Genomic DNA, 11820 nt, shown 5'->3' with positions numbered 1-11820 from the left:
AAAAAAAAACCGCAAAGGTTTAGGGCGAGAAAGCTCCTTAGAGGGTGTCCTGAAAGCTGCTGGCCGCTGATGGTCTTTGTCTACAAGCATTATATAAAGCAAAATCACCACTTGGGTAGCTATGGGCCAAACTATAATCAACCTGTACAATTAGAAGTACAGTTGCTTAAACCAATATTGATTCAACAGGAAAGTGAGTCACACAGCCAGGGATCATGCTGAGCATCATTAACCTCAGCTTATGTGTAACTTCTAACATAGAAAGAACAAAGGCATCCCCAGAGAGGATGGCAGCATGGGTCAGAGTGTTCCAGGCACCCACCTACGTACCTGATGTATTACTGGGGCTCCCTAGACTAGTCAGTGCTAATTACAGTAGAATCTCATGCTGTTGTTTATCTCCAGGGTGGTTTACAGGACTGGTTAGAGCATCTCCATCCTGAGTTCTCTTTGTTATTGTTATTTTTTAATGTATTTAGTACAGGATCTACAGGGTTTCACTACACAGATCGGACTCGTAGTGATTCTCCTGTTTTTTCAGCCTCCTAAGGGCTGGGATTACAGGCACGTGCCACCACGTCCAGTCTCAGCTGCAGTCTCAGTATGCCCCGGGGATGGGGCTGGCATGGCATGCTGGGGATTGAACCCAGTCCCTGCGCCTCCTAAGCAGGTGCTTTAGTCTGCTGAGCTATCTGGCCGGCCCTTCTGATTCTCTTTGGATTCATCACTTCTCCCCGCAATTCTGCTGTGTCTCACCTGCTGCACTGACTCCCTCGAGGGCCTGAACCCTCTCTGACCAGCTATTAATTTCCATCTAACATAGCTGTCTATAATAACTATACATACAAATATTCCAAAATTGGAAAAAATCTGAAAGCCAAATCTTCTGGTACAAATATTTCAGATCAAGTGATACTGAATCTGTATATAATTTGTGGAGTACGAGGTAAAGCTTTTAAGAAAACCACTTTAGGGATTTTTATTAAGGTTGGCAAACTAAAGAAGACTTAGGAAACTTTCATTTCCAGTTTGCTTCTTATTTTATCTTGTTAAAGATGTTCTTTTTCTTTTCTTTTTGAGACAGGGTCATGCTATGCAGTTCAGGATGGCCCTGAACTCACTTTGTAACCCAAGCTGGCTTGGAACTTGCGGCAACCCTTCTGCCACGGCCTCCTGAGTGTGGGGACTACAGGTGTATGCCACCATGTCCAGCCTTCTTGTTCATTTTCATATGAGCAGCAAATGTCATTTTTGTAATCAGTGAAAGCAGGAAAATATTTTCCTTAAGGAAATGATTTTCAGAAGTATTTATAACTAAGTCACCTCCTTTATTCAACACTATTGTCTGTTCTTGTTTAACTTGCACGTTAAAAAATCCTAGATATGCTAAGCACTAAAAGCTACCATACTTGCATGAATGGGAAGCTTCTAATTATCTTTATCACAGGAAATGTAAAAACTACTAAAAATAATATAATATTTAGGAAGTCTACATCTATAAAAGAGGCAAAATATTAAATTAAAAACTATTGAAAATCATCATTAGACAATCAACTTATCAAGTACCTTCTATTCCCCACCAGAATTGTATAGGAAATATTGTGAAACCACTAACAAAATATACCATCATAAATGAAAAAGGAGAAAAAAATACATATTGTTCTTAAAATGTTGAGAGTCAGAGTTCCTTTACCTTTCTAAGCCTAAAATGTCCCCAGTTATCTTTTTGACTTCCTTGAAAACGTCCTGGGGTTGAGCCAACCAGGTAAACACTAAAAAAGACATAAAACCTGAGTTATATACAGGACATAGTAATGTGCTTTGCCATCTCAAAAAAAATAATGAAACACACATGAGAACTAATGAGACACCTTCTAATTGTTCTAGGAGATTCCTTTCCTTGTGATGTCTCCTCAATTGTAACTGCAACTCCCAAAACTCATTTCCCCGCAAGCTGGATTATGGTAGAACATGAAGGTGTAAGGTCCCAGGCGAAGAACTTCTTGTATTTAGAGGACCCCAGCAAGAAGCACAGGGTAGAAGACCTGCTGGCTGCCTCAAGGCCTGAGATCCGCAGGACGCAGCTGCAGAGGGAATCTGCTGTCCTCCCCTAAGCAAGTCTCAAGGCACAACCCCCCCCCCCCCCCCGCCTCCCCTGAGCTCCGTGCCTGGGAGTCCTGCACCTGGGACTGGCAACTGACACCTACTCAGTTTCAGAGAGATCATGCTCCTGGATGGTATCTATCCATTCCTTGAGAGGAGGAGCATTATAAGCCCTCAAGTAACTGATGAGGTCAGCTTTAAAATGTGTTTCTGATTCTCCAGATCTGTGGCTTCCAGGATCAATTCGTGGATACAGGGGGCTCAACCATATCCTGGAGAATGGAAAAAAAAACCCTTTAATACTCAGGAATGCAACTGATCATGATAGCTCTCTAATGGTTATGCATATTCCCAAAGGAAGAGTAGTGGCTTGCTATGCATCTCCACACAGTAAGCAGAGTGATTTTTAGGGAATGTAAAACAAATCTGATCACACCACGTCAATGTCCTCTCACCGTAGTGAGAACTCTTTCTGAATTATGCTGACACAGAGATAGCTGTAGTTTATGATGCACCAAACTCTTAACGGTGACTATTTCAAAGAGAGCACAATGGAAGTAGAGCAGTCGGGAAAGAACGTTACAGGGGATAGGATGCAGCTCAGTGGCAGTGTGTGCCCAGCCCTGGGGGTCTGATCTCCAGCGCTGCAAACAACAAAAACAGAGCGGAACAGAACCAAACCAAACAAGGCCTCCCCATCCCCCAAAAAAGAATACAGTGAATGTTCTGGCTTTTGATCTCTCTCAGCATAAACTGCGGCTGGCCAGGACTAAGTAGGTCCTTACGAACCCTTGGGTTTTCTGGTACCAGTCTTCACGGATGATGTTGGAGGTGTGGATGACAACCCGGAGGCCTTCTTCATACAGCAGTAACATCATTTTACTTCAAAAACAGAAAGGGGATAAAAACTATTAACAGGATTTCTCAAATATGCAATACCTTTCTAATGAAAATGTCACAAATACACAGGCCATAAAAATGTATAATGGATACCCAAATGTTTAAATATTACAGTAAGAGATATCTTGTTACTAATCCACCTCAAAGTCCTCCCCTTCACTTCAAGCATGCGTGTCTCCTCATTCCTGCCCCTTTCTGACGTGGTTCCAGAGTTCTCTTTTGTGTCTTCATAGCTGCGGATGCTTGCTGCTGAGTGCCATCCAGTGGCTCGGAAGGATGTTGAGTCCCGACTTCATCTATCTCACCAGATCTGGTGCCATGTAACTTCTGTTCTCCACAGTCAAAATGAGCACCAAAGGTAGACATTTTGAGCTCATTTAGGACACCGAGGCAGTCACACAGTTCAACTGAGGACAGAGGCAGGCTTCCAGAACGGCTTCAGAAAGTGCGAAGAACAATGGGGTACCATTCCAAATGAGAGTGGTTTGAAAACTTAACAGAAATGTTCTTTTCGGGGCCAGGGAGGTGGCTCAGTAGAATAAGCGCTTGCCTGGCAAGCACAAGGGCCTGAGTTCAACCCCTGGTTCCGCCAAAAAAAAAAAAAAAAAAAGAAATGTACTTTTCACGTAATAAATTCAGAAAAATTTTAAACCTTCACCATACTTTTCAAACACAACTTGTAGCTAGAGGAATTTTCAAACCTTTATATTAACCAGTTTTACAAAATTTTGCCTCAGCGACAGGTAGAAAGCCACTTTCCACAAAGCCCTGGCATGCCTACTGTAGGTCAACGAATGTTCACCCCATTCTGTCTATGCTGGTCCTGGCATTTCACGCCGTCCTAGTCTGGCCCCTTATTATATGTTCAGGATCACCTTATTAACACTGGACAGAGGGAGCTTTGCCCAGGGTTTTTCCAAGGATGGGCACAGCCCCTTGCTGTGGTACGTCTTATATATGTCAACAACTAAAAGAGAATAAGTCAACAGGACACTGCATACATCTAAACAAAGTACTGGAACATGACATTGTGGTTTCAGCACACGGATATGTCCATGTGTAGCACACTAAAATGTATGACTCACAGAATTCCTTACCGTGGGTTACAAGCAAAAAAATTTATAAGATGCTTCATTCTTATTAGACGGACTCATTTGTGTTCCATAGACTCCAGTCCACAGCACCTTTGTTCCTCTGCCGAGAATGGCTGAGACCTTTCTTTCCCAGTGGGCTCCCTCAGGCCTTTCAGCATCAAACATGTTTCTTTTGTTTTCTTGCCGGTGAGAGGACAAAGCAGAGCCCAAGTAAGAGCTTTCTGTCTGAAGTCGGAAGACCTGAGTCGTTCAGGAACTGTCTCAGCATAGCCGAGCCATCCCTAAACCTTTGTTTTTCATTTGGAACACGAAGGATCAAATCTATCCCGGGACTGTCGTAAATGGAATCAAAATGTGTGTTGTCAACTCTTGAATAATCATGCACACACTATGGTGACTTATTTTGTAATCAATTAGATGACTTTGTCTTATCGTTATTGTAGTAATCTAGGTTTCTTTCCTCAACTAGGGCCGCTGCTCCAGGCTGGAATTGTCTTGACTCATCACTTTCACTGGGGTCACAATGTTACCTAACACTCACTAATGCAACTTAGTGCACATGTGCAAAAAAATATGCCACAGGTTCTCCTCAAATAAACAATCATCTGAATACAGTCTGGGCAGGGTGAGGAAAGCACAAGAGGACAGGGGTAGAGGGACGGAGCTAGGAGAGATGTACACCTCTATAACCTCAGCATTTGGGGAGGCTGAGGACGATGGCAAGTTTTAGCTCTGCCTACACAATTCTGTGACACTCCATCTCAAAATTTAAAAAAACAAAGGGGGGGGGGTGCTGGAAATGTAGCTCAGTGAGAAGACCACGGGTTCAATCCCTAGGACTGGGGAAGAACAGAAAAGAGAATGGGATTTTTTAGTTGTTGCCAAGATGAGACATTAACCTTATCTAGCAAACTGTGAATTAATGCAAAGCTAGAGAAATGACAGCTGCTGCGCCATCTTTCTTCCCATTCTGAAATGTCTCACTGAGATCTGGGCAGATTTATACACATACTTGCCACATTAGCAGCTGATTATAATTAAGGATAAGCCAGTTATGGATTCATGTTATAAGCTTTACAAATATTTCTACTAATCAAGACATCACTTATCAGGAAAATCAGGCACTAATACCAGCCAATCTTACAAAAATAGAACTAGGAATTTAAAGGGACCCATATTAATTTTCTTCACAGACAAAATAGTGTTAGTAAGATAATAGGTAAAAGTAGGTAGAATCTGATCGGAGATAGCCAGGACCTGGGAGTGGTGGCACATGCCTGTAACCCAACTACCTGGGAGACCAAGGCAGAAGGACTGCAAGTTTGAGGCCAGCCAGGGGAGCATATTGAGACCCTGTCTCACAAAATAATTTTTAAAAGGGCTGGGGTGGGGCTGGGGAGATGACTCAGTAGAATAAGTGCTTGCCTGGCAAGCACAAGGGTCTGGGTTCAATCCCTGGTTCTGCCAAAAAAAAAAAAAACCAAAAAACAAAACAAAACCAAAAAAACCCCAAACTAATAAAAAGGGCTGGGAAGTAGCTCGGTGGTAGAACACTTGCCTAGCATGTGGGATTTCCTGGGTTCCATGTCCAGCACTGCAAAATATACAACAGCTAGAAACGAGAGGAGTGGGGTCTGTCCCGAAGAAGGCATGTCTGCCCCACTGTCTGCGCAGGGGGGGTGGCAGCAGGACACTTTGCAAATGTGAAGCGAGGCCCACAGGGGGCTGCGGGATCTCTACATGGCAGCACTGTCTGACCGCCATCCACACAAGGAGGACTTTCCTATTTCACAACCGCAGAATTCGCAGCTTCCAGAGGAAATGGCAACTATCCGGGTCCCAAGCGATCCTGTGAGACTGCTGGAATCATGCATGTCATGTGCTCCTATCACTCTGAGTGGCTTTGGCAGGATAGTGGTGGCAACGGCGGATACTTCATGGTATTGGGGAGGGAGGGGAAGTTGGGGGAGACACAGTCTTGGTGAGAAACATACTAACAAAAGGGTGTGGGAAGTCCCAATTAGAGGTAGGGGGAAGAGGTGTACCCCATCCCACTGAATTGCTCCCCCCAGCTTGGATAGTGACATTTGCCTTGCAGCTGCTGTGGCTCTTTCTCTTCATCTGTTCTGTGGTCTTCAGAGGTAACTTCCCAGCCCAGAGGCGGCATACAGCTTAGAGAACAGATGCGCCCCGAGCGCCTCATGCCATTCTGCCTGAAGCCAGCTGACTCCAGAATGAGAGAAAAACAAAGTTTTTCTTTATGTTGAGAGTGCTGGGTATTGTGTCCCAGCCATGAGAAAGTGATCAAGACTGGGAGGCTTTTGCCATCCTAAAACATTGCGACATAGACCACAGGGTTGCCCAGCGTCCTATAGAAATTGGACAGAACACATTTTGACCCAGACTGTGAGCACAAGAGGGCCAGGCCTGCACGTGGGCTAGCTCCGTGTTTCATGCATGCAGCACCTGGGCAGGCCATGCCAGCTCAGGTGTGAGCCACTCCAAGACCACCTGCAGGCTGGGAGGGCAGCTCATACCCCACCACCTCGAGCTGGAAGGCTCCCCCCCCCCCACCATGTTTGATTTCACTCACTAAAAGACACAGAGCTGCAGGGACAAAAACTATACCCTCCTGTGTGTGACTAGAGAGTAAGAGATATTTAATGAATAATTTGTAAAACAAGAAGCAACCAAAAATAGTTTCAAGATATGAGCTCCAGATTCTGGCATTTCTACAAAATGTAAGCTACAGATACTATCTAGCTGGGAAAGGTTCTGTTAGAATTACTTCCCTGAGCATTTTAAACTCTGAAATAAAAACTGTTAGGTGCTAGGAGGATAAGGCTGAGTGAGCAAAGAGGAACAAATTCAAAATGAAAACACATGAGTTCTATTCTTGTCTCCCTCTCTAGCCAAGCAAAACCAGCTTACCTACTCTGGGCCTCAGTTTTCTGATCTGTAAGATTGAAAGGACCAAATAATGTGTGTGCATGTGTGCGTGTGATACTGGGGGTAAAACTCAGGTTCTTGTGCAAGTTAAACAAGCACTCTAGCACCGAGCTACATACTCCCCTCACATTTTTTATTTGTTTTTGAGACATGGTCTCACTAAGTTGCCCAGCCTGGCTTTGAACTCGCAATCCTCCTGCCTCAGCCTGCAAATAACTTTTTGAAGAGCATTAAACAAAGGGTACCCACTCACCCAGCTTGCTCAGCTAAGCATCACTGCGCTAGATCCCGGGTGGGCTTACCACAGGGTCCCTCCCAGGATTGGCAGGACATGACGATGCAGGTTCTCCTGCTACCTGGTAGTGGCGGTTCACCAGGAGGCTCACCATGGAGCACAGCCTGCGCGGCCGGCACAGCAGCCTGACACAGGTGATTGAGCACATCACGGCCACAAACCAGATGGGCAGCAGGACCTGCCAGGAGCTGGTATTTATGCTGGGGTTCCAGCTAAGGCCTTTTTATTTGGTGCTACCTGTTACTACCGAGAGGCCCTTGTCTGATGGCCTTCTGTATTTTCTACTAAAACTGGTACCCTGGAAAGTCAGTATAAAAGAATATATTACATGTGAGTGAGGTGCTCGTGCTGTCGCCTTCCTTAAGCTCGAACCCTTTCCTCTGCTGGATGAATGCTGCCCACTAAGGCTGGTCTGGGGGTGCTGTGCCTTCTATTTCAAGCACCTTAAGCCTGAGGACGTGTGGCGAGCTCCTGTCCTCTCCAGGACTGGCCCAACTGCTTCCACTCTGGCTCCTCCCCAAAACCAACCAGGAAAAATAGTTTTAGCACACGAATAGAGAAATGGCCACAATGCCACCATTTCAGGTCATCACAACAAAACGAAAACAGCAGTGACAGCAAGGCTTGTGGCAAGCCCTTCCTCTTAAGGGATTCCTTTTTGCCCAGAGGCCCAGGATTGATGCAAATCACCCACTGCCACTACTGGTTTGGAAGAAAATGGGTGCTGTCACATTCTTTTAGAAATACTTTCCAAAGAAATGAAATTTGTGGAAGCATTAAAATAGGGGTGACCGTGTTGCATTCATGAATTTTTTTTTCTGAGACAAGGTCTTGCTATGTAGATCAGGATGGCCTTGAACTCATGGCAATCCTCCTGCCTCAGCCTCCCCAGTGCTAGGATTACAGGTGTGTGCGACCACACCTGACCCACCATGTTGATTTCTTTTTCTTATTTGTAGAATCAATGACTTTGTAAAAGGACTCCATAAACCTAATGTAGGCTGAAAATTGGGCTCACTGTGCCAAGAAGACAGCAACAGAAAAGTTTTTCTTGTCTCTGCTTTATAACCCAGAAAGTTACTCTAAAAGAGCTGTTTTGAGCTGGGCCAGTCTTCAAGTTGACAACTTCTGGCACAACAGCTTTCCTTTTGACTGTAGTATAGAATTAGACAACAGCACACTATTTGACACAGCTCATGCTTATCCAGATCATTAAACTTTGTGAAAGGAGGGGCAACGAGAGTCCCAGGACTGAGGGGCAGGAGATTCGGTCTTGGCAAAGCTGGCTAGGAAGTAGGCGAGACCTGTTAATTACAAAACCCCGGGCCGCATGCTCAGAACAGCTCCCAATGCCCTGCATGGTTTTTCCATAGAGGGGCTAGACCCAGCTTCAGCCTGAGCACTGGGTGATACAAAAAGAATAGTCTGCACTGAGGTTTTGGCACTGTGTTCTCTCTTGCACGGGCCTGCTCTCAGGCCATGGGGTGTACTTGTTTTCTTACTCTTACTTGGCCCAAAATTGCTCTGCTGAGCCTGTTTCCTTTTTTCCCCCCTCACCCTTAATAAAACTTTGCTAACATTTGTGTTTATCTTGACCAATTCTTTGCTCAGGACAGAAATAATCTAGAAACCACCTTCAGAAGGAGATTGTAGCACCCAAAAATGTGGTAACAACAGCACACATACAAGTATCAGTGATCACAAGAACCACACAACCCTAGCCCATTCCTTCCAGGCCTGACACACACAAGTCCTGAGCAGATGGGAGAAGCTTCCCACTCAGAGGTTTATACCTACATGCTAAGAGCAAGAATCTCAGCATTAAATCTTTTTTTTTTTTTTTTTTTTTGTGGTGGAACCAGGGATTGAACTTAGGTCCATGCGCTTGCCAGGGAAGCGCTTATTCCACTGAGCCATCTCCCCGGCCCCATGTGTTTTTTTGTTTGTTTGTTTGTTTGTTTGTTTGCTTTGGCAGAACTCAGCATTAAATCTTAAAGCTCAAGAGAACAACTCCATGCACTCCACTGCTGATAGCTTCATTTTCCCCGTCTTCTAGCAGCACGATCACAGATTAGCCCCTGCAAACACACTTTTGCAATAATACGCTTTGATGCATTAAATCATACCCTCCCCATTTTGTAAGGTACTTACGTGTGGTGTGTTCCAAAAGCAATATCCAACTTCGCCTATGATGAAAGAGAAGTCATTTACTTGAAAGAAAAAAAAGACCTCAATAATACTCCTATAAGAAATTTTAAAATGGGTCATGTTCTAAAAACACTGTCTACTGCCCTCTATTGATGGTTTTTATTTTAGCATAAGGCTCATAAAAACCAAAACTGGTTCTCCAAAATGATTTTATATTACATTTTAAATTATAGTAATTAGGAGTGTACAATTTAATTTCTTCAGTTGTCAAAAAACTAATAAACAAGAGTGATTCTATGCAATGCTTTAAAATTAGGCGTCTGGCTTAATACAGAAGAAATACACAGTTTTCAGAGCTTATTTAGAAGAACGTGATGCCAACACAAGGACGGTAGTGATGATAAAATAGAAACTTTCTAAGACTGAACACATAGCAAGTGCTGAAAAAGAAAAAGACAGTAAATCAGTTTTTTCAATTCCTGGTACCACAAAAAATAAAATTTGTTATAAAATAACCTCTTAATGATGAGATGGAAGGCAGGCGGAGACGCAAAGGTCTCGCCCAGGATTCAGTACAGTAAGAGCGTGGTGGGAAGGGGTGGGCTCTGAAAGAAATCCTGTCTTCACAAGTTAGTACGACTCTGGAAAACACCTGTGTTTCTAGGCCTCAGCTTTCTCTTCTTTAGGACCAGGTATTGTCAGCTGGCTGTGGTGGCACACACCTATAATCCCAACACCCTGGGAGGCTGAGGCAAGAAGATCTCAAGTACATGCCCAGCGTGGGCAATACAGTGAGACCTTGTCTCAAAGAGGGTGTGTGTTGGAGTGGGGGTGTCTGGGGATGGAGCTCAGTGGGAAGGCTCTGGGTTCAACTCCCAGTACTACCAGAGGAATACTATGAGATTTAGAGCCAGGAGTAAGTGAGGAAATGCAGAGGAAAGGGGCCTGCCTGCAGCAAGCTCTGCTGACAGTAGCAATCACGACAATGCCCCCCCCCCACCCCGTGACCGCAGAGGGCACTGTCTGCCAGGGCAGATGTGAGCACTAGGACACAAGTGAGTACAACACAGGCTCTGGTGGGAGATGCCTGCCACCCAGAAGTCCAGTGCCTGTGCTCTTCCACATCCAAGTGTGAGCTGGGATGCTAACCCCTGGTGCATACCTGCGCGCTCTAGCCACGGGAGAGAGGGCTGGGAACTATTCACGTTTTCAGAATTGTAAAATCAGAAGGAAGACTGCCACTCAGTAAACTGATACTTAGCTAAGAAGGAGCACTGGCCAGAGGCCAGGCTTTTGTTTTGTACAAGTTAAATGTTTTTGGGCAGGTTGAAGCATAAAAAAAGATAGTATTTGATGAGTGCTTTTGGGGGTCTGATGTACAAAATTCTTTAAAACTCTGTGATGAAGAGCATCAGTAATCCTTTCTGAACACAAGAAATCAGGCTTGAACAATCAGGCTTCAGAAACAAGACCAGAACAACACAGTGTTACAGACTGAATGTTAAGCATCTCGCCATGTATAATTGGTTGTTGTCCCAGGAACTTCATGGAGGTGGTAAGAATAAACACATGCGTTTGTGGGGGTGGGTAATCAATTATGAATAGTGCTCTTACAATAAGGATTCCAGGAGTGGTTGTATGGACCCCATCTCCCTCTACTAAGTGAGGACACCGTGTGACAGTGGCCCTCCACAAGCCAGGAAAAAGAAAGTACACCCAGGGCCCGGATTGTTTTGCACTGTTGTTTTAGATTTTCTGCTTTCCAGAACAGAGAGAAACGAATGCATTATGTTGCCCAGGGGAAAAAAGATTCTGTTACAGCATCTGGACCCAGACAGCGCTGGACAGAACCCAGGCAATCTGACCCTTGACTACCAGTCTCCATCCTGCCTCAATGACACAGTGTTGCTAGAAATATTCAAAGAGTCATCCCAAAAACAAGATATAAAGGTTTTCAACAGATCAGCGTAGGGTGACACTTCTGTAGCTAGGTCTGGCACTCAGGCATGCACACAGAGCTTTGCGCCATTGCCAAGACGGGTCTCCTTGCACCCTCTAGTGGCAGGTCCAAAGCATGTTCTTGAGAGCAAGCCTGCTAAGCTTCTCAATACAGTTCCTATTTCAACCACACTACTTCTATGTACTTATTTATTTATTTATTTGCTCCGAATGCCTTCAGGGCAGGTTTGGCTGGCTTGAGTTGTGGGGATCGAACCACAGCAACCTGAGCCTGGCTGCTTTTTTGAAGCAGCCACTTAAAGAGCTGAGCTAAGGGGCTGGGCCCCCACTTCTATGTATTAAATCACTGTTTTCAGGATTCCTTTTGCACCT

General features: G+C 44.7%; 1 protein-coding gene across 3 annotated transcripts in view; it reads right to left on the bottom strand.

Annotated features, from left to right (window-relative positions):
• Positions 1-11820, bottom strand: part of Tdp1 (tyrosyl-DNA phosphodiesterase 1) — an 87573-nt gene that overhangs the window by 58974 nt on the left and 16779 nt on the right. For all 3 annotated transcript variants that reach the window (XM_023719700.1, XM_004635130.2, XM_023719701.1), the window contains 4 exons: positions 9493-9527; positions 2893-2985; positions 2208-2375; positions 1694-1772 (listed from right to left, as the gene is read on the bottom strand). In XM_023719700.1, coding sequence (XP_023575468.1) covers positions 1694-1772; positions 2208-2375; positions 2893-2985; positions 9493-9527 — 375 coding nt within the window. The remainder of the gene's footprint in view (positions 1-1693; positions 1773-2207; positions 2376-2892; positions 2986-9492; positions 9528-11820) is intronic.

Source organism: Octodon degus, unplaced genomic scaffold (assembly GCF_000260255.1).
Source record: "Octodon degus isolate 3935 unplaced genomic scaffold, OctDeg1.0 scaffold00070, whole genome shotgun sequence".
Taxonomy (NCBI): Eukaryota; Metazoa; Chordata; class Mammalia; order Rodentia; family Octodontidae; genus Octodon; species Octodon degus.
The sequence above is the reverse complement of the archived record's forward strand: the minus strand, read 5'-3'. Positions and strand labels throughout refer to the sequence as shown.